This window comes from Emys orbicularis, chromosome 5 (genome assembly GCF_028017835.1).
Source record: "Emys orbicularis isolate rEmyOrb1 chromosome 5, rEmyOrb1.hap1, whole genome shotgun sequence".
NCBI lineage: Eukaryota > Metazoa > Chordata > Testudines > Emydidae > Emys > Emys orbicularis.
This window is the reverse complement of record NC_088687.1, coordinates 116,010,359-116,034,191: the sequence shown is the minus strand read 5'-3', so window position 1 is coordinate 116,034,191 and position 23,833 is coordinate 116,010,359. Positions and strand designations below refer to the sequence as shown.

The 23,833-nt window shown below is 41.1% G+C and overlaps 1 protein-coding gene across 1 annotated transcript in view; it reads left to right on the top strand.

Moving 5' to 3' along the window:
* CC2D2A (coiled-coil and C2 domain containing 2A) overlaps positions 1-23,833 on the top strand; it is a 118,183-nt gene that overhangs the window by 26,801 nt on the left and 67,549 nt on the right. Inside the window, exons 6-12 of the mRNA XM_065405183.1 lie at positions 2,528-2,629; positions 5,762-5,950; positions 7,107-7,263; positions 9,575-9,711; positions 11,062-11,193; positions 14,512-14,721; positions 20,283-20,389. Coding sequence (XP_065261255.1) covers positions 2,528-2,629; positions 5,762-5,950; positions 7,107-7,263; positions 9,575-9,711; positions 11,062-11,193; positions 14,512-14,721; positions 20,283-20,389 — 1,034 coding nt within the window. The remainder of the gene's footprint in view (positions 1-2,527; positions 2,630-5,761; positions 5,951-7,106; positions 7,264-9,574; positions 9,712-11,061; positions 11,194-14,511; positions 14,722-20,282; positions 20,390-23,833) is intronic.

Here is a 23,833-nt window from a genome sequence, read left to right as displayed (position 1 = left end):
CAACTCACGGCCCTTAGAGACACAGTATTGGCTCTTGAGACCAGAGTGGGTGAACTGGAGGAGCTAAGGGAGACAGAGGTACACAGAGAAGAGTTTCACAGACACCATAGATAGGTCTCACCCTTGAGTCTGGCGTGCCTTCATGCTGTAAGGGAGGATGAAAGTCTTGGGGAAGAGGAACATCAAGCTGGAGTGGTGGGAAACAAACCCATAGTTGGGACCCTCCTTGCAGATGGTGTCATTGTATCCTCTCACAGAGAGGATACCCCTTCTGGGGAGGGAATCCAAGTTACTAGGAAGAAGAAGGTAATAATAATGGGTGATTAGATTATAAGAAACATAGATAGTTGGGATTGTAATAATTGGGAGAACCTCATAATAAATTGCCTGCTGCAATGGCTGTGGATCTCACAAGACAGACGGATGTGCAGTGCTGGGGAGGAGCCAGTGGGTGTGGCATATGTAGGTACCAATGATGTAGGCAAAGGTAGGAGAGTGATCCTGCAGGCCAAATTTAGGCTGCTAGGTAAGAGATTAAAGTCCAGGACCTCTCCATGGTAGCATTCTCTCATATGCTTCCAGTTCCACCTGCTGGGCCAGGAAAGCAGGCAGAATCGCAGGGTCTCAATGTGTGGATAAGACAATGGCGTAGGGAGGAGGGTTTTGAGCTATTAGGAACTAGGGAACCTTTTGGGAAAGGAATAGCTTATACAGGAAGGATAGGCTCCACCTAAACCAAAAGGGAAACAGACAGCTGGCTTGTAAAATGAAAAAGGTTGTAGAGGATTTTTTAAACTAAAGGCTGGGGAAAAGTTTATGGATGCAAAGGAGTACAAGGTTCAGATGGAGACATCTCTTAGGGATGAATTTATTAAAGGGGGAAATTTATATGTTAGTAAAGAGAATAGGAAGTTGGTAAAGTACAAGTAGGAGCAAATGGGGACAGTCGAACATGAGAGTTCCATTTAAATGTAACACATAAAGGCAAACAACTGAATACAGTAACTCTTCACTTAAAGTCGTCCCGGTTAATGGTGTTTCGTTGTTACATTGCTGATCTATTAGAAAACATGCTAGTTTAAAGTTGCGCAATGCTCCCTTATAACATCGTTTGGCAGCTGCCTGCTTTGTCCACTGCTTGCAGGAAGAGCAGCCCGTTGGAGCTAGCTGGTGGGGGCTTGGAACCAGGGTGGACTGGCTCCCCCCCATCAGCTTCCCGTTCCCCTAAGTTCCCTGTGCGGCAGCCGCCCAGCAGGCTAGCAGTTGCCAGCAGTTCAGCTGTCCCTCCCCCCACTGCCATGTGCTGTTCCTGCCCTCTGCCTTGGAGCTGCTCCCCGGAGCCTCCTGCTTGCTGTGCAAGGAGGAAGTGGGGGGCTAATGTCAGGGTGTCCCCCTCCTCCCTGCTCCTGCCCCCCGCTTACCCCATCTCCATAGAGCAGGGAGAGGGGGGACGGACACGACAGGGCTCAGGATGGAGGGAGCTTCCTGGCAGCAGCTTCTGTCTCAACTTGCTGATCTACTTAAAAAGTTAGTGTACTTAGAGTGGGGTCAGCGTACTTAAAGGGGCCTTGTGCATCTCTCTCTCTCACACACACAGGGTATGTGTCTCTGTCTCGATCTGCTATGCTGTCTCCCCTCCCTCCATTCGTGCTGCCTTGTAGAGTGTGAGGCTACATTAACAACAATGGGTTAACCCTTGAGGGCTCAGCTGATTGCTAGTTCATCATTTAGGAGTAAGGCATTCCCTGCAAAATATCCTACCCTCTGACTTCACCACCTCAACCAAATTTCACAATCATCATCGCTGTGTACCAATATTAAATTGTTTGTTTTAAAACTTGTACTGTGTGTGTGTGTGTGTGTATATATATATATATATATATATATATATAATATAGTCTTTTGTCTGGTAAAAACAATTTCACTGGAACCTAACCCCCCCTATTTACATTAATTCTTATGGGGAAATTGGATTCGCTTAACATTGTTTCGCTTAAAGTCGCACTTTTCAGGAACATAACTACAACATTAAGTTACTATATTGACAAAATGTTCAAGGGCTTATATACAAATGTTAGAAATTTAAATTCTAAGATGGATGAACTAGAGAGCCTGGCATTAAATGAGGATATTGATATAATAGGCATCATGGAAACTTAGTGAAATGAGGATAATCAGTGGATGCAATAATTCCAGTGTACATAATATATAGGAATAACAGTAGGTCGTGCTGGTAGGTGAATGTAGTATCCACTTCCGGTTTCAAAAAATGTTGTTTCTGTCCCTCCTTTCATAATCAGGATCAGACAAATTTCATTAAATGGTTTGAGTAGTTTTGTTTGCTTTAGAAGAGAAAAGAGTTAACTGTAACTAGCAAATGCACCCACTTTCTAATAAACATTTGATCAGAATAAAATTACACAGTGAACATGCAACAGTAAATCTGTATACTCAACTACTCACCACCTTCATTTTGATGTGTCTGTAAATAACTTGTATGATAACTTTAAAGATTTTTTTTATGCAGTCTGATGAAGATGAGTCAAGACACATGCAAGAGGATGAATCCCAGATGTCTTCTAGAGTCAAGTTTCGTGATTCTGTCAAAAAACTCAAGCAAAAGTCACATGTAAGAATCATTTTCCTTAATTACAGTAACCTTTACTTACCTCAGTGGGGCTCGGTGTGGCTGCAGGATTTTCACTGGGTGGAGCAGCTGGCAGGATTGGGAGCTTAATTTGAAAAATGCCCTCCCCATTGTCAGGGTGCTTAGGAACATAATAAACAATTAAAATATGATCATCTTCATAAATACCCATAGCAACTCTGCCAACAAATATTAAAAATAGCCACAAAAATCTCTGATAAAAGAAAACATGAATTGTGAAATCAGAACAATGTGGGCCCAGGGACTGGGGCCCATAGGAGCTCTCACTTCTTGTTAGACATTTCTCTCATTGATTCACAGCCACAACACTATTCCTACATATTACATGTGTGTAAATACTGCTGTTAATTGGGTCACTGGGTATAAATTTTAAAGATTAGTTCTGCCTATTAGGGACAGATTTTGACTCTGTGTGAGGGGCAGGAGAGTCCCACAACTTGTGCTGCTTGAGTTCAGGCACAGGTGGCATCATATCACTGCCAGCTGTGCTACATGAGGCAGGACTGGACAATGTCTTTCCACCCTATCCCTTCAGTACTGGCTGGCAGAGTCTGGGGCCTTCAGCATGGGAGATGTAGAAGTCACTTCTCATTGTGCTCCTCTAAACTCCCTCAGAGGGCATTGTTCCAGCCTGTGATTTCTGTGTGCAAAATATCTCTCAAAACTGCTGTTTGTATGATGCCCTTCTATCTACCTTTCACATCCACAACATAATCCTAGTCTCTGATCATTTCCCAAGTATGTTTGTATTTAAAAGATGAGCAAGTAAAAACTGAAGCAGTTGATATTTAAAAATCTTACTATAAATGTTTTATTAAGTAGTAGAGGTATTAGTGGAAAAGAGTTTGATATATAAACTGTTTAACAGATGCTTGTATCAGAGGGGTAGCCGTGTTAGTCTGAATCTGTAAAAAGCAACAGAGGGTTCTGTGGCACCTTTAAGACTAACAGAAGTATTGGGAGCATAAGCTTTCGTGGGTAAGAACCTCACTTCTTCAGATGCAAGTAATGGAAATTTCCAGAGGCAGGTATAAATCAGTATGGAGATAACGAGGTTAGTTCAATCAGGGAGGGTGAGGTGCTCTGCTAGCAGTTGAGGTGTGAACACCAAGGGAGGAGAAACTGCTTCTGTAGTTGGATAAAGCAACAGAGGGTCCTGTGGCACCTTTAAGACTAACAGAAGTATTGGGAGCATAAGCTTTCGTGGGTAAGAACCTCACTTCTTCAGATGCAAGTAATGGAAATTTCCAGAGGCAGGTATAAATCAGTATGGAGATAACGAGGTTAGTTCAATCAGGGAGGGTGAGGTGCTCTGCAAGCAGTTGAGGTGTGAACACCAAGGGAGGAGAAACTGCTTCTGTAGTTGGATAGACATTCACAGTCTTTGTTTAATCCTGATCTGATGGTGTCAAATTTGCAAATGAACTGGAGCTCAGCAGTTTCTCAACAGTTGAGAAACTGCTGAGCTCCAGTTCATTTACAAATTTGACACCATCAGATCAGGATTAAACAAAGACTGTGAATGGCTATCCAACTACAGAAGCAGTTTCTCCTCCCTTGGTGTTCACACCTCTACTGCTAGCAGAGCACCTCACCCTCCCTGATTGAACTAACCTCGTTATCTCCACACTGATTTATACCTGCCTCTGGAGATTTCCATTACTTGCATCTGAAGAAGTGAGGTTCTTACCCACGAAAGCTTATGCTCCCAATACTTCTGTTAGTCTTAAAGGTGCCACAGGACCCTCTGTTGCTTTTTACAGATTCAGACTTACACGGCTACCCCTCTGATGATTGTAGTTGGATAGACATTCACAGTCTTTGTTTAATCCTGATCTGATGGTGTCAAATTTGCAAATGAACTGGAGCTCAGCAGTTTCTCTTTGGAGTCTGGTCCTGAAGTTTTTTTGCTGTAAGATGGCTACCTTTACATCTGCTATTGTGTGGCCAGGGAGGTTGAAGTGTTCTCCTACAGGTTTTTGTATATTGCCATTCCTGATATCTGACTTGTGTCCATTTATCCTCTTGCGTAGTGACTGTCCAGTTTGGCCAATGTACATAGCAGAGGGGCATTGCTGGCAAATGATGGCATATATAACATTGGTGGACATGCAGGTGAATGAGCCGGTGATGTTGTAGCTGATCTGGTTAGGTCCTGTGATGGTGTTGCTGGTGTAGATATGTGGGCAGAGTTGGCATCGAGGTTTGTTGCATGGGTTGGTTCCTGAGTTAGAGTTGTTATGGTGCGGTGTGTGGTTGCTGGTGAGAATATGCTTAAGGTTGGCGGGTTGTCTGTGGGCGAGGACTGGCCTGCCTCCCAAGGTCTATGAAAGTGAGGGATCATTGTCCAGGATGGGTTGTAGATCACTGATGATGCGTTGGAGAGGTTTAAGCTGAGGACTGTAGGTGATGGCCAGTGGAGTTCTGTTGGTTTCTTTTTTGGGCCTGTCTTGTAGCAGGAGGTTTCTGGGTACACGTCTGGCTCTGTTGATTTGTTTCTTTATTTCCTTGTGTGGGTATCGTAGTTTTGAGAATGCTTGGTGAAGATCTTGTAGGTGTTGGTCTCTGTCTGAGGGGTTGGAGCAGATGCGGTTGTACCTCAGCGCTTGGCTGTAGACGATGGATCGTGTGGTGTGTCCGGGGTGGAAGCTGGAGGCATGAAGGTAGGCGTAGCGGTCGGTGGGTTTTCGGTATAGGGTGGTGTTAACGTGGCCATCGCTTATTTGTACTGTGGTGTCTAGGAAGTGGACCTCCCGTGTAGATTGGTCCAGGCTGAGGTTGATGGTGGGGTGGAAGCTGTTGAAATCATGGTGAAATTCTTCCAGGGTCTCCTTCCCATGGGTCCAGATGATGAAGATGTCATCAATATAGTGTAGGTAGAGAAGGGGCGTGAGTGGACGAGAGCTGAGGAAGCGTTGTTCCAGGTCAGCCATAAAAATGCTTGATTTCAATGTTTTGGTGTTTGTGTGATATATTTTTCAATGATTCATAAACATTATTGCTGTTACTCATGAAAGGATAGTTTTAGCTGTTTTACTTGTATTAAAAAAATTGTAAACATGATCTTAAATAAATGATACCTTCTCTCCTTAGGTCCAGACTGATTTTCCTTCTGCTGAAGAAGCATATAATTTTTTTACTTTCAATTTTGATCCTGAACCAGACAATATAAAGGATGAAACTAAGAGCAAAAAAAAGAGTGAATCAAATCAGGAGGAAGAGGAAGGGGAAGAACAGGAATCTATAGTAAGCCATCAGCAAGAACAAACAGAGGATGAAATGGTACAAATCATAGACACACTTTTTCATATTTTTATTCAGACTTTTTATGCTAACTTTTGTTTATCCATTTAATAAAAACTGACTTATTTCATAATTTATTTTAAAAACAAAACGTTGGGATTACATTTTCAAAACACTGAGATGAGGTAGAAGTTGATTTCTTTGCAGTTAGTGCTTTTTCTTTAGTAGTGAAGTACTTCTTGCTTAAAAACTACATAACAAATAATTGACACTCTTGATGCAGAAGCCTTGTAAGGCTGCATAGCCATATATGAAAAAATAGAGTTTCATAGTAAACTGAACAAATCAGTAGACATTGTATCAGTAGGTGTCAATTTCACCTGAGGCTAATATTGCATGTTTATTAAAGAGACTGAAAAAAAAATTATGACAGGCTACTTTTTCAAGACAATATGAAATTAGGATGACAAGACATAAAGGAAAAGTGATTATAGTTGATAATACAAGATGGTAACTACAGGTCTGATTCGTCCACCCTTTCTCACATTGAGCAGTATCTTCCTCCACAAATTGTCCCATTCATTCCAAAGGGATTACTGGCAGACTAGTGTACTACATACTCAATGTCAGTAAGGGTGGTAGAATCTGTCCCATTTAACATATTTGTTAGTAAACTGTACATTTTGTTAAAATGAAATGGAGTTTCTATTTCCAATACTCTAATATATAGTAACTTGCTAACATCTTGAGTAAACTGTGATGATATTGATTTTGATTATTCCAGTGTATGAATGTAAATAACTAGCTTTACCAGATACAGTACAGCCTCGCTATAATGCCTTTCATAATAATGAACCTTTGAATATAATGAACCCGGTCCCTGGATCTCACCTTGAGCCCTGCTGCTGTGGCAGGGGCTGACAGCTCCTCCAGCCCCCGTCGCAGCCCCAGGGCTGGAGGAGCTGTCGCCCCCGCATCCCCCACGGTGGTTCTCTTTTGCTGTAACGAACCCCTGGCTATAAAGAATAAATGGCTTGGATCCTGAGGGGTTCGTTATAGCAAGGATGTACTGTACAGCATAATTTAAATAAAACCCATTTTTCTGTTTGCATGCAAAATTGTGAGATTGATGTCTTCCAGACCTGAATTTCATACTAAATAAAAGAACTAATACATTTTTACATATAAAATATAGGATGAAGAGGACTGCCTTGTTAATGATAGAGAAGATTTATTCATTATAGATCAAATGGCTCGTGATTTTCTAGTAGTAAAACCTGCAGATTACAAAAGCTATTCTGAGCGATTACAGAAGGAAAGAGAAATTTTGTTCACTCCAAGCATCCTAACAGGTATGATATGCATTTTTTCTTTTGTTGTTTAATTTAACTGTAATATAACATACTCTAACCTCCAATAGCACCTGTTATCTGAGGATCTCTGTGGTACTGTAGGTACAGCCAGAGGAATCTGTGGCTGAGGGGGAGTCTTGAAGCACAGAGACCTAACTAAATTGTCTCATATGTTAGACTTTCATAGAATCATAGGACTGGAAAGGATTTCAAGAGGTCACCTAGTCCAGTCCCCTGCACTCATGGCAGGACTAAGTATTATCTACACAATTCCTGACAGGTGTTTGTCAAACCTGCTCTTAAAAATCTCCAATGATGGAGATTCCACAACCTCGATAGGCAGTTTATTCCAGTGTGTAACTACCCTGACAGGAAGTTTTTCCTAATGTCCAACCTAAACCTCCCTTGCTGCAATTTAAGCCCATTGCTTCTTGTCCTATCCTGCCTGTCAAAGAAAGCTATTAGGTTGGTTTGACATGATTTGTTCTTGACAAATCGATGCTGACTCTTATTTCTCAACTTATTATCTTCCAGGTGTCTGCAAATTGCTTGCTTTATTATTTGTTCCATTATCTTTCCAGGTGCTGAAGTTAAACTGATCCGTCTGTAATTCCCCAGGTTGTCCTTATTTCCCTTTTTATAGTTGGGCACTATATTTGCCCTTTTTCAGTCCTCTGAAATCTCTCCCATCTTCCATGACTTTTCAAAGATAATCACTAATGGCTCAGATATCTCTTCAGTCAGTGGCGCTGGAACACTTTTAATAGGGGGGGTGCTGAAAGCCAGCCTCCTTACCACCAACCCCCCCCGACCTGACCCTGGGCATGAGGCCAGCAGCCTGAACCCCGGGGGTGCTGCAGCACCGCCCGCACTCCTAATTCCCATGCCTAAGTCTTCAGTCAGTTCCTTGATTATTCTAGGATGCATTTCATCAGGCCCTGGTGACTTGAAACATCTAACTTGTCTAAGTAATTTTTAACTTTTTCTTTCCCTACTTTAGCCTCTGATTCTACCTCATTTTCACTGGCATTTACTGAAACTGAAACAAAAAAATCATTTAACACTTCTGTCATTTCCACATTTTCTGTTATTGTTTTCCCCCTTTCATTGAGTAACGGGCCTACTCTGTCCCTGGTCTTCCTCTTGCTTCTAATGTAGGTATACAATGTTTTCTTTTTACCCTTCATGTCTTTAGCTAGTTTAATCTCGTTTTGTGCCTTGGCCTTTCTAATTTTGTCCTTTCATATTTGTGTTATTTGTTTATATTCATCCTTTGTCATTTGACCTAGTTTCCACTTTTTGTAGGTCTCTTTTTTGAGTTTCAGATAATTGAAGATCTCCTGGTTAAGCCAGGGTGGTCTCTTGCCATACTTCCTATCTTTCCTACGCTGTGGGATAGTTTGCTCTTGTGCCCTTAATAATGTCTCTTTGAAAAACTGCCAACTGTCTTCAATAGTTTTCCACCTTAGACTTGCTGAGAGTCACACTAAGCAACCTTAGGAGCTCGCTAACTTAGTGGTCACGTTTCCCAAAATCCAGCGTTGAGGCAGGAGCCATTGCCAAGTCCACTCACTGGGTCTGCTAAGTCCTCAAAAGCTTTTGCTTCCCAGCCTCTTTCTGTGAAGGAGGAGGAAGAAGAAATAGAGCCATCAGTCTCTCAACTCTTCTCAAACCCATTACCAGTATGTGCTAGCATTGGTATCTGGATCTTTCTCAATGTCAACATCTTTGATGTTGGTATTCTTGAGTTCTCAGTTCTGGATGCTTTGCGTCAGACAGCTTCAGCTTTCAATTGCCTCAGTGTTGGCGATTATATTCTTGATTTAGTGGAGAAAACAGACTGATAATTAGACCTGTGCTCCTTATATACACCCCGATATATATACCCGATTGTATAGAAAGGTGAGGAGTGAGGACGTAGTTAGTGTGGGTGTACAGCCCCAGTGGGTGCTGCTATCTAGAAAGTTTTGAGTTCGTGCCCCAGAGTGCATGAATCAGCTATACTGGGAAATAATGCAGGCTATGCCCAAAAATGAACAAACAACGTCAAAACACTATCACCAGTAGAATGTTGTTATAAATTGATACTATAGATCTGTCCTTATTATGGAATAAGAGCTGCTTTGGTTATGTACAATATTAGTTATTGCCATCAGGCAAATTTCACAGACAGCATTTTTAGGGTATTCCCTTTGCAGCAGCAAAATATCAATGTAGTTTTTAAAAAGCAGTATAGGTCCTTAGAAAGCTGATAAATTATATCTCCAGTTATAAAATATCTTACATATTTGAATATTTGATTGCTCTTTAGTGCCTATGTCTCAGAAGGTGCCTGAAAACATGCAGCCGAGGTACCTAGAAGATGAGGGTCTTTACACAGGAGAAAGGCCCATTGTGTCACTATCTAATCAAAACATTCTAGAGAACAGAATATTGACACAGGGGCAGGTAAGTCACCACTACATTATTACTTGTGTCTGGTTCAGGTTCTTTTTATGTCACAAACAGGAGTGTTCAAAATTCAGACCCTTTCCTTATGATGTTTATTAATTTTTTATTTTGTTACCCTTCAGGTGAAGCATGAATAATCAGGTTAGCATATGGGCCACATATATTTAAAAAAACTGTCTGAGAACAGTATCAGAATTTTGGAAGGTTTTTATTAGAAAGTAAGCATTTTGGGGGGAATTGACAACAACGGAGTGCTTCAGGCCAGGTACCTCCCACCCAAACTGTATCTTTCAACAGAGAACAAAAATGTGTTTTCTTTGTCTCTGGCAATGTTCTGCGGGTATTAGTGCAATAACAGGTTAAATCCAAAATTATCTTAAGAAGGTATTGTTAGGCAATGTGGCCTATCAAATGGAGCATTGGACTGGGACTTAGAAGACTTGGGTTCTATTTCCAGCTCTGCTAGTAGCCTGGTGGGTGACCTTGAGTAAGTCATATCACTGCTCTGTGCCTCAGTTTCCCATCTGCAAAATGGGGATAATGATAATGAACTCTTTTATAAAGTGCTTTGCTATCTGCTGATGAAAAGTGTTATGTAAGAGCTGGTTATTGTTATTATTTATTAGAAAATTAAAGTAAATCAAAAGTGAGCACTATAAAATTTAATTTAAGATTTGCATAACATCTTGGTTAGACAGATTAAGAACATCAGAACAGCTATACTGGGTCAGACCAATGGTCGATCTAGACCAGTATCGTGTCTTCTGACAGTGGCCAATGCTAGGTGTTTCAGCGGGAATGAACAGAACAGGTAATCATCGAGTGATGCATCCCCTGTCGTCCACTGCCAGCTTCTGGTACCCAAAGGCTAGGGACTCCCAGAGCACGAGATTGGATCCTTGACCATCTTGGCTAATAGCTACTGATGGACCTATCCATTAAATTTCTTGTAGTTTTAGCGATATCAGCAAGCATGCCATTTGCATCATACGCCTTGTCTACATTAGCATGTTTCTTAAAATGTGCAGGGTTGGGAGATTAAGAAAAATGGTAGCATAGGGAGGGTTCAGGCAGGATCCTTAGATGTATCTCCTTTGGGTCTGGGGCTTGTGAGTAGACTGCAGTATACTCGGAATTTTCTGTTTGAATCAACTAAAACACATGGGGGATGCCAGTCACAAGTTACTCATGCTTAAATTGTTCTGCTAATTTCTTCCTTAAAGAAAAAGATTTAAAAGCTAAGTGTCTCCAGAAATGTGGAATCTTATTTTCTGGAATAATAGTATAATTGCAAGTCATTCCCATATAAAAGTTACAAAAAATGTTATCTCACTTTATTATTCATAGGGAAAAAGGTGGTTTGGAGATGATGGCAAACTCTTAGCGTTGCCTAGTCCAATTAAACAATCTTCTACGAGACCTCCAATATTTTCATTGGAGGAAGGCATAGAACCAGAACTTGAAACATTGTATAAAAAGGTAGGTTGCATTTCATATATGTCGTTACTGTGACACCATTTAATATTGGTTACTATACACTCAGGAATCCTTAACTATGAAATGTTATGACTAATTCAAGGATTTGTCTACAATGGGTGTCTTACACTGTTATGGCTAGACCAGTCCAAACCCCCTAAATGTGGTGTCCTCATGTAAAAAGTGACTTGCACTGAGTTAAGCTGTACCAGTTCAAGTGTCTTTTTACATTGGTGCAGCAAATCTAGCCTAGGAGTTTGCACAGTGAAGCTGCATTGGTGTTGCTACACTTTTACAAAGAAAAAAATAATCTAGTGTGGACAGATTCAAACAGGCTCAGTTTTCTTCAGTGACTCTATTTCTTAAAGCTTTCTTTCCTTCTTTGGAAAAACCATGACACATTAACATATAACAAGGCTTTCACTTTTGTGAGATGAGAATTCTTCCAACTGCTGCTGCGCTACCAGTCTGAAAGTTGTTCATCAGCTGGCCCTAGTGACAATTACAAACACATAATTCTCCATCAAATCCAGTTCCACAGGTCTATTAATGGGCCTGCAATGCAGAAAGAGGCAAAACTAAATCTGCACTTCATTGACGGGAGGACTAACCGTACTCATCTGGAGATGCTTTCCAGTCTCTGTTCTGCCTCCACAGTGCAGGCATGTTGGCTAGGGGTAAAATTGCAAAAATACCTAATTCCCATTTTCAAAAATAACTTAGGCCCCTAGGTTAGGAGTGTAAGTCCTGCTGAATTTCGGTGAGAAAGCTCATATGTGTCCAAGTCACTTTTGACAATGGGACTTCAGCTCCAAAGTCACTTATGGCCTTTTGAAAATTTTACCCAATATCTCTCCCGCTGCAGAGCTGAAACAAAGGCAAACCAAAGAAAATCAAATTAAAAAAAAGAAAAATGTAAGAAAAACAGGGCTCTTGTCCTCTACAATCCCTGAATTGATTTCAGGTTTGATTCTCTGACCAAAAGGGGAGCATCACCAGTGCATTATTCCTTCCCGAGGGACTCTGCCTGGTCAGAACAGCTATATAAGATGGTGAATAAGCTTGTTGAGAAGACAAAGCATATGCTCATCTGGTTCTGCGCTGGAGCCCCTTGCTGAGTACTTCAAGTACATAGGCAAGCTGTGTCGACTTTTGTCAGGAGGTAGCAAGGGCATAATGATCAGCCAGGCCAGAGGTTTCCTTGGTCCCTCTCACCATGCCTGGAGAGGAGCAGTGCAGCAGCTGAAGTCCTCTTGGCTCTGACAGAGAGGCTGCCAGCTGCACTCCATCACCACCCACCCTAGTTGTGATTGTACTTGTACGTGGAATATTTGATCAGCCATCCCAGCTTCAGGCTCTTAAGAAGAGATCAGCTGAGGCCAGTAAGGAGCGCATTGTGCTCTTCTGCCAGTCCTGGTTGCAGTTGCTTTTCTGTGAGGAATATCTGATCAGCCACTCCTGACTCCCTTTGGGCAGTGGAGGGCTGTTGCGAAGCAGCTGAATCTCCTAGAAGACATTGTAGATAGTGGTAGGGGGATGCAAAGTCCAAAACACTGTCCCTAATATCCTTTCCCCTTGAACTCAAATCACAGATCTCACTGGGCCTGACTAACATGAGTATTCCCCTGCAGCATTATGGGGAAGCAAAGTGGCCTTTTCACCTCTTCTGGTCATACCAGTATAACTAGAGGGAAAGCCACTCCTCCAGAAGAAAGCAGAGCACACCCCAAACCAACTGACCAGGAAGAGATTTGGTGGGCTTTCCTGCTCCCAATTCAAGCTTCTCCATATGGCTCCTTCAGTGCCCAGTCTGAGCAAAATCTCCAGTTCAGAGTCAGACTAATTCACTTTGCAGGCTGCGGGCTATTTGGCATCTCAAGCGTCCTTGAACTCAAGACGAATTCCTTGGTGCTTCCTCTTCCTGCCTGAAGCTATTCCTCCTCCCAAAGAGAAGCTGCCAAGCACTTGATGTTGGTCACATCAAGTTGTTTAGGAAATCTAAGGCCCTCTTTGTGTTATGTCACTCAACATCAAAGGGGTAGAAGCCTGTATCAAGGTGGATCCTTTGGGCCATTTTGGAGGACTACAGAGTAAGATCTGCCTCTTCCCTCTAATATCTGGGCTCATTTCCTAAGTCATGGCAGCTTCCTGGGCTGAAAATTCCTTATGAGGAAATGTGTAAAGCAGCCAATTGGTTTTCCCTGCGTATGTTCACTGAGATCCATATACTGGTTCTGTGGACCTGAATTTGATGGTGAATAGGTAAGGCCCTACTTGAATTGTGGGATGATTGTCAAAAGAATGCGGCTAACTTGCAGACAAGCCATGGAAAATTGCAGAAAAGTAATAATGGACCTTATTTGTGGCAATAAAGTCCATTATTATTATTATTATTTTCCACTGTTGGCCGCCCGGGGCTAAGAGTGGGGGCTCTTGCTGTCGGGCGCCTGGGACTAACAGCGGGAACATGGTGCTGATAGCAGGGGCACCCACTGTCAGCCGCCCAGGGCTGAGAATGGGGGTTCCCGCTGTTGGCCACCTGGGGCTGAGAGCTGGGGCTGACAGTGGGAACACGGGGCTGATAACAGGGGATCCCACCGTCAGCCGCCCTGGGCTGAGAGTGGGGGTTCCCGCTGTTGGCCGCCCGGGGCTGAGAGCTGGGGGCTGGGGCTGATGACAGGAACATGGGGCTTGCATGTCAAAATAGTGGTGGAAGCCTAACATTGCGGAATCTGCAATATCACAAGTTAAGTAGGGCCTTACGAATAGGAGAATTTTTCTTGCTGGCTGAAAATTTCCTTTTTTCAAGAATCCAGATCCACAGATTCAATCTATCCTATGTTGATTGGGATGCAAATGAGTTGTATTCATATGTTTCTATTTAACTAGTTTGGCTGTACCTATTTGCTCTGCACTGGGTTTATTAGTGTTCTTGAGTATTGTTTATTAGTGTTCTTGAGTATTGTTTTCCTAAGCAATACTTATCATGTAACTTTTAGTCAAGAGTAATTGAAGTTATTGAGCAGGACATTCAGGTGAGTTTGCCATTGATGGACAGATCCGGTTCTGCCTTTTTTTTTTTTTTTTTAAACAGTGTAGTGTAAAAGATCTGTTGGTAGGTCTGTGGATCTGGATTCATAAAGAAAGGATTTTTTTGATTAAACAAGACACATTTTTCTGTTCTAAAAACTCAGGTACAGGCACATTATGATTAGGTATAGACAAGTGGGTTATTGCCTGTCACATGACCATCTTTACAAGCTCTAATGCACACATCAGAATAGTCTTAAATATTTCACTCTTTTCTTTTCTTCATTTCAGGCAATGAAACCTATGCATGCCAACCAATATATTGTTGGATCCGGGGACCCTCAGGGACAGTTTCAACTGGACATTGATATTTCTGGGTTAATATTCACCCATCATCCCTGTTTTAGCCGTGAACATGTTCTGGCAGCCAAACTGGCTCAGTTGTATGATCAATATCTAGCAAGAAGACAGCAAAACCTTACCAAACTCCTTACAGATAAGGTATTTTCATTTTATGCTCTAGCTTGTTGAGATACTCAGTAGCTAGTTTAAGGTTAAAACTGAATTTGAGTCTTCAAAATGTAGCAATGTAACTTCTAGTTTTGTGTCATGAATAATATATTTTGTTGAAAATAATCCTGTTTTTCTATAAAGTTTTAACCCCCCCCCCCCAATATTTATTCTTTAACATCAGATCAAATGAATTTCAACTGAAAGCTGATTAAAATGTGTCCAACAGCATAGTGAAACATTACTCCATGTTCAGTGCAGACCTACCTGTTTAAGTTTATTTATTTAAAATAGGATCTCTAAAGGGATCTGAGATACAAGTCAGTATAATTGTTTTAATACAATAGAATTTACATAGCATCCTTTATACAGAGTATCAATAATGTTTTGCAGTGAATGATAGATATGGCTTTACCGAGTTGTGTACAGTGTGACTCAGACAGGCAGAAAGGGAAAAACAGCATACAAAGATGGAGAAAGGTGAGTGAAGCTTAGTCTCAGTTCTAGGTGAAAAGGAATACAATTATTATTTGTTTCCATTGTATTGACAAGAATTCCTTACCTTGACATTTTCAAGGAAAACAGTCATGTTTATAAATACTTGGTTACATTAAAATAAAATTCCAGTTTCCAGCTTTATATCTGTGCTAAATATTCTGATTTTATTTATATATTGTCACACTTAATATATTTATCACCAAAACCTGGTGGTGTAATAAATGAAGACATTGGGGTATGAGAAGTTATTCCAGGCATGAGAATGAGAAGATTTAAGATCAAGCATGAGAAATTTAAGGCACAGGATAATGATTTGAGAAAGTTACAATCAACTGAAAAGAAGAATTGCTTATCCCATTCTTGTTTAGTACTATTATCAAACTGATGCTTACTGTAGTTTTACTTCTGTTTCACCCACTGTGAGACGATGATGTAGAGAGGAGGGGTTTAGATTTATTAGGAACTGGGGAAACTTTTGGGATAGGGGGAGCCTATACAGGAAGGATGGGCTCCACCTAAACCAAAGTGGATCCAGACTGCTGGCACTTAACATTAAAAAGGTTGCAGAGCAGTTTTTAAACTAAGAGGTGGAGGAAAGCCGATTGCTGTAGAGGAGCATGTGGATCGGACAGAGACTTCTCTTAGAGGAGAGTCTATTGATAGAGATTCTCTAGGTTTTAGTCAGGAAGAGAGGATGGGAGAGGATAAAGTATGGGCCAGATCAGATGAGAAACATTCACATAAAAAAGAATCTGACACATCAGAAAAGGGCAGACAAATAAACAGTGACAATTTTTTAAAGTGCTTGTACACAAATGCTGGAAGTCTAAATAATAAGATGGGTGAACTAGAGTGCCTCGTGTTAAAGGAGGATATTGATATAATAGGAATCACAGAAACCTGGTGGAGTGAGGACAATCAATGGGGCACAATCATTCCGGGGTACAAAATATATCGGAAGGACAGAACAGGCCCTGGGGGGAGGGAGGGAGTGGCACTATATGGGTACATGTCACCTCAGGACGAAATGCAGAGACAAAATTTCTCGATACTTTAAATGACTGCTTCTTGGAGCAGCTGGTACAGGAACCCACAAGGGGAGAGGCAATTCTCGATTTAGTCCTGAGTGGAACGCAGGAGCTGGTCCAAGAGGTAACTATAACAGGTCCGCTTGGAAATAGTGACCATAATATAATAACATTTAACATTCCTGTGGTGGGAAGAACACCTCAGCAGCCCAACACTGTGGCATGTAATTTCAGAAAGGGGAATTATGCAAAAATGAGGAGGTTAGTTAAACAGAAATTAAAAGGTACAGTGACTAGAGCAGGGGTGGGCAAACTTTTTGGCCCGAGGGCCACATCGGGGTTGCACAACTGTATGGAGAGCTGGGTAGGGAAGGCTGTGCTTCCCCAAACAGCCTGGCCCCCGCCCCCTATCCACCCCCTCCCACTTCCCACCCGCTGACTGCCCCCCTCAGAACCTCCAACCCATCCAACCCACCCTCCTCCTTGTCCCCTGACCGCCCCCTCCCAGGACCCCCGCCCCCTATCCAAACCTCCTGCTCCCTGTCCCCTGACTGCCCGACCCCTATCCACACCCCCACCCCCTGACAGCCCCCCCGGGACTCCCACTCCCAACCCTCCCTGTTCCCCATCCCCTGACCGCCCCTCCAGAACCTCCGCCCCATCCAACCATCCCCTCCTCCCTGACAGCCTCCCAGGACCCCCTGCTCTCTTACCTAACCCCCCCGCTCCCCGCCCCCTTACCAGCAGCAGGAGCTCGCAGCCGCGACACCCGGCCAGAGCCAGCTGCGCTCCCCACGCTACCCAGTGGGAGCGGCGGGCCAAAGCGCAACCCATGCGGTGGCGTGGCTGCGGGGACAGCAGGGGAGGGGCCAGGGACTAGGCTCCCCGGCCGGGAGCTCGAGCCGGGCAGGACGGTCCCGCGGGCCGTAGTTTGCCCGCGTCTGGACTAGAGTGAAATCCCTGCAAGCTGCATGGACACATTTCAAAGACATTATAATAGAGGCCCAACTCAAATGTATACCCCAAATTGAAAAACACAGTAAAAGAACTAAAAAAGAGCCACCGTGGCTTAACAACCATGTAAAAGAAGTAGTCAGAGATAAAAAGGCATCTTTTAAAAAGTGGAAGTCAAATCCTAGTGAGGTAAATAGAAAGGAGCATAAACACTGCCAAATTATGTGTAAAAATGTAATAAGAAAAGCCAAAAGGAGTTTGAAGAACAGCTAGCCAAAAACTCAAAAGGTAATAACAAAATGTTTTTTAAGTACATCAGAAGCAGGAAGCCTGCTAAACAACCAGTGGGGCCCCTGGAGGATCGAGATACAAAAGGAGCGCTTAAAGACGATGAAGTAATTGCGGAGAAACTAAATGAATTATTTGCTTCAGTCTTCACGGCTGAGGATGTTAGGGAGATTCCCAAACCTGAGTCGTCCTTTGTAGGTGACAAATCTGAGGAATTGTCACAGATTGAAGTGTCACTAGAGGAGATTTTGGAATTAATTGATAAACTTAACAGTAACAAGTCACCGGCACCAGATGGCATTCACCCAAGAGTTCTGAAAGAACTCAAATGTGAAATCGCGAAACTATTAACTATGGTTTGTAACCTGTCCTTTAAATCAGCTTCTGTACCCAATGACTGGAAGATAGCTAATGTACACCAATATTTAAAAAGGGCTCTAGAGGTGATCCCGGCAGTTACAGACTGGTAAGTCTAATATCAGTACCGGGCAAATTAGTTGAAACAGTAGTAAAGAATAAAATTGTCAGACACATAGAAGAACATAAATTGTTGGGCAAAAGTCAACATGGTTTCTGTAAAGGGAAATCATGTCTTACTAATCTTTTAGAGTTCTTTGAAGGGGTCAACAAACATGTGGACAAGGGGGATCCAGTGGACATAGTGTACTTAGATTTCCAGAAAGCCTTTGACAAGGTCCCTCACCAAAGGCTCTTATGTAAATTAAATTATCAGGGGATAAGAGGGAAGATCCTTTCATGGATTGAGAACTGGTTAAAAGACAGGGAACAAAGGGTAGGAATAAATGGTAAATTTTCAGAATGGAGAGGGGTAACTAGTGGTGTTCCCCAAGGGTCAGTCCTAGGACCAATCCTATTCAACTTATTCATAAATGATCTGGAGAAAGGGGTAAACAGTGAGGTTGCAAAGTTTGCAGACGATACTAAACTGCTCAAGATAGTTAAGACCAAAGCAGACTGTGAAGAACTTCAAAAAGATCTCACAAAACTAAATAATTGGGCAACAAAATGGCAAATGAAATTTAATGTGGATAAATGTAAAGTAATGCACATTGGAAAAAATAACCCCAACTATACATACAATATGATGGGGGCTAATTTAGCTACAACTAATCAGGAAAGAGATCTTGGAGTCATCGTGGATAGTTCTCTGAAGACGTCCACGCAGTGTGCAGCGACGGTCAAAAAAGCAAACAGGATGTTAGGAATCATTAAAAGGGGGATAGAGAATAAGGCGGAGAATATCTTATTGCCCTTATATAAATCCATGGTACGCCCACATCTTGAATACTGCGTACAGATGTGGTTTCCTCATCTGAAGAAAAAAGATATACTGGCATTAGGAAAGGTTCAGAGAAGGGCAACTAAAATGATTAGGGGTTTGGAACGGGTCCCATATGAGGAGAGATTAAAGAGGCTAGGACTTCTCAGCTTGGAAAAGAGGAAACTAAGGGGGGATATGATAGAGGTATGTAAAGTCATGAGTGGTGTGGAGAAAGTGAATAAGGAAAAGTTATTTACTTGTTCCCATAAGAACTAGGGGCCACCAAATGAAATTAATGGGCAGCAGGTTTAAAAGAAATAAAAAGAAGTGCTTCTTCACACAGCACACAGTCAACCTGTGGAACTCCTTGCCTGAGGAGGTTGTGAAGGCTAGGATTATAACAGGGTTTAAAAGAGAACTAGATAAATTCATGGAGGTTAAGTCCACTAATGGCTATTAGCCAGGGTGGGTAAGGAATGGTGTCCCTTGCCTCTGTTTGTCATAGGGTGGAGATGGATGGCAGGAGAGAGATCACTTGATCATTACCTGTTAGGTTCACTCCCTCTGGGGCACCTGGCATTGGCCACTGTCGGTAGACAGGATACTGGGCTGGATGGACCTTTGATCTGACCCAGTATGGCCATTCTTATGTTCTTATTGTCAAGATTAGGCTGAAAGAAAACATCAGAAAGAATTACTTTATTTGAGAAGAAGAACAGTCTTGTAGTTAAGGCACTAGATGGGGACTCAGATTTAGTTCAGCCTGCCAAAACCTACCTGAGTGACATCAAGCAAGTCATTTAATCTCACTATGCCTCAGATTCCTATCTGTAAAATATGGGTAACAATAATTCCCTATCCTCTTTGGATGTTGTGAAGAAAAAATAATGAATTTTTGTAAGGTGCTTAGATACCAGCACGATAGGGGGAAGGTAAATAGATATACTCAGCAGAAATGCAAAAGTATTTGGTTAGATTTGAATCCTGAACAGATTTTTCATAGTGTGTTTATTTACCACATTGATATATTTAGCCTTTTTTGCTATTTAAAGTTTGCATTGCTTTCAGTTGAGTAGTGATCATAGAACGTTTTGTCCATCAAGGCGATGTACTGTAGACAAAATGTTTACAAGCAGCTAAGTGCTTGTTTCATTAGTCTATAGATAAGTAAAAGTGATCCTCTTCTATATTTGTTTGCAGTTCCATTGCCCTTGTTTCAAGTTCACTCCTGTCATGACTGTTGAACCATGAATACTAATCTATGAGGTTTCTGTAGTTTTTGGTTTCACTCATGAATCTCTGAAATCATCATTTGAGGAAATACAAAGTGGGTACAGAAACTAAATCCTTAATCTGTTTCCAATTACCTTGTTGGAGTAGCAGTTTCCTATCATACAGTGGCTAACTGGTTCATTTCAGGTTACATGGTATGCAGTACAGTTTCCTCCATAAATTTTGAAACCATCTATGAATTGTTGGTTTGTTTTTGCTTTTTGTTTAAGCTGCATGCTCTGAGGAATGCTGTACAGAGTAGTTTGGACAACAGTGGAACCAATGTCCCAAATCCTGTAGCACAACAGAGCGTAACTGAATATAAATTTGTAATCAGGTAGGTACAGATTCATTAGATCACTTTTTTTCAGAATTTTATTCCTTTTTTCTTTATTTCTGCACATGTACAGAACTATAAAACCAAGCCAAACTTGACACTTTATGGTAAAGTATTATGCATGTGAAGTAAACAGCCCAGGTTATGAATAAAGAAATATGTATACAAAATCAGATTGTGCAGTGTTTCACATTACGTTCCAAAAATCATTTTAATTTTATGATTTTTTTTCTGGTTGATGAATAACCAGAAATTTATATAGAGCACCAGACAGCCATATACATTTACTTGATTAATAAATGTATATGAAGTTTCAAAGTGATACAAATTTAATATACATGATGTGTGCCCTTCTTCCCAGCATTCCATTGTCTTGTTGAAAATAGTAGTCCTGGAAACCCAAGCAATTAAATTATTATTCTGCTGTTTTTTCACTGTTAACTTTACTGTGTTCTTGTAAAAAATTAATAGCCACAAACAACAGACACTACAGTTGTCAGCTACACTACAACTATGCAGTATGGGGAATTCAGATTTCTCCACTTGGAGAATCTCAGTTTATAACAGCAAGGGTGAAATCTTGGCCCCATTGAAGTCAGTGGGAGTTTTACTCTAAGGATTTTTCTTCTTGGTAGGCCAAATACTAGAGAGCAATTTAATTACAAACATAATCAAGTCTGATTCCAGCCAACAGAGGCTGTTGTTACATGTAGTCAGTACATTACTTCCCTATGCGGTAAAGCTCATTGTCAAGCATATGAGGTTTCTAAGAGCCTAAACCCGAGTCAGAAACCAATTGGTATTAGATCATACAGGCCTCATAGACATAAGTTAAAGTGCACTAAATTCTTGTAATGTTCACTCTAATTGCCTTTATGTGGTGAATTTGGTAAGGTGTGAGGGAAACATCCACCGATGTCACTAGTGCTTTGTTGAGAAAAAAGAAAACTTCAGTCTACAGGCCTGTCAATTTGGCATTTTTCATGTGGAGTCAAATAAGCTATCACTTTTCATGTGTACTAAACTATTTTTTTTTCCAAATTGTACACTTTTGTGGGGACTTGGGTTAATTTTAGATGTAATTGGTTTCAGTCTCCAATTTATTAATAATTAACAATAAAGCAAAATTTACATAATTTTTATTTAGCTTGTGATAATACAAAGTTAAATGGTAAATTTTCCTTCTGCTTGTTTAAAGAATGATTTTTAAAACGTGTTAGTGAAATTTGCGAATGTTTTATTGCTCCTAAAGGAACAACGTATTTCTGGAAAAAGTTTTGGAACATTTTTGGTTTTCTGACAGAATTGTCAACATCTGAGCAGTATCTGTCATCAGTTGGGAACAGCTGTTATCCCCTCCTGTTTGGCCTAATTGTGGCAAATTCAATTTTAATTCAATTCAAAAGGGGGATTTTATCTTACATAGTTGGAGTCATTGCTAACTAAAGGCCCCATTCAGCACTCCCTTCAGAACTCCTGGGCCTTAAGAATTTATATACATTTTTAGTTTTGAATCAGTGGCACTCTCTGCAGATTTAAGAGCCTGCCTGCATGGAGCTCATAGCAGGATTGAAGCTTAGGCCCTGATCTAGCATAAGAGTGCACCCCTTTACCCACACAGAATCCTATTGAAGTCATTGGAGCTTCATTTGAGCACAGGGGTACACTTGCATGCAGTGAATGAATGGCAAGATTAATCCTTAGTGACTATTCTGCAGGTAGAAAAAAATGCCTGCTGACTATGAAAGGAAAACCTTAGACTATCCGCGTGGTTGTGTAATCCCCAGGTCTAGTTTAGATGCTAAAGTCTCTTAAATTGTACACCTTTAATTAAAATATTTAATGCTGTAGTTTTAATTATCTAATGCTTAGCTCACAATAAAAGATTCTTAAGATTTCTGAACCTACTGAATACATTAACAGAAGTAGAGAAAGTACCATGGTCACCATTAAATAGTTAACATTTGCCAACAGTACCATACTATTGTATGGTAGATTACAGATTACTACCTGAGAGATTACAGTATTTCCCACTACTTATCATTAGGACTTAATGATGGTATCCTAAATATCAGAGTGTTGTTTAGTGTTGACTTTTTAATGGTGATCGCTATGCTAGTAGTTGGAGCTCAAATTACAGCTACGAATCAGAAGAGTTCTGGGTAAAAATTGATTTCATACTGGGATGCTTACTCATTGTGAGACCTTGTGGAAAATCACTTGACCTCTGTCTCAGTCATCCTGGCTGTAAAACTGGATAAATTCAAGATCTCATCTGGTTTTCAGTGCCACATTAGACTTTATTTACTATGAACAAATACATTACAGAAAAAGAAAATGCCTTTGGCCATGAAATCCAATTTGTATGTGTGTCTTCTGTGCAAAAACAAATGTGCATGAAGGCATTTTTTTAAATGACTCTCTTCAGTCCCTATGCATTACTTTACATGACAGAGTCATTGCAAATACTGGTCCTTGATAACCACAGACATGAGATAAATTAACTGTTTCATAAACTCCAGTTTGTCCCTTGGATGCTTGTTCTTACTTAGAAGCATGTTGTTTCTTTATATTAGTAAGTGATCGGTGGTATCCTTCACTTCCGGATAGAAAAGAGGACGTCCTTTTTGATTTGAAAAGAGTATTGTGCCTTTCTGGCCCTAGGAAGCTAATTGATTGCTGAAATGCTCTCAGTTAAACTCTGAGAACCTTTCCATTTTGCTTGATGTCAGTGGACTTGTTGAGTATGCTTCGGTTAGTTTCTCATATGTTGCTGTCACTGCAGACCATATGAGATCATAGGGCTATAAAGTGTAGTTTTTTGCTGCAATAAGAGGTGTTTACTTTATGCCGCAGGGCCACTCTACTTTTAAGTGCTGAATCATATTTAGCTTTTACATATGCCCATGTCAGGAGAATAATGCAAAGGCTCTGATTATATTAAAATTAAGCTTATTTTTAAAGAATCATCTTTATATCTTAAACATTTTATTAAAGATATTATTGAAATGAAACTTAGGGTATATCAACACAGCAAAAAACCTGTGGCAGCAAGTCTCAGAGCCTGGGTCAACTGACTCAAGCTCTCAGGGCTCAAGCTATGTGGCTAAAAATAGCAATGTAGACGTTTCCACTTGGTCATATTAACACATACATTAAAAACAATATATGTTACATAGGAAACTAGCACAAAGAAATCCAAGAGATGGAGCAAAACAAATACAAAACAAACAACACTGTAACAAACAAACTGGAAAAAAACCGAGGAGTCCGGTGGCACCTTATAGACTAAAAGATTTATTTGGGCATAAGCTTTTGAGGGTAAAAACCCCCACTTCTTCAGATGCACTTCAGTGGCGTTTTTTTTACCCACAAAAGCTTATGCCCAAATAAATCTGTTAGTCTTTAAGGTGCCACCGGATTCCTCATTGTTTTTGTGGATAC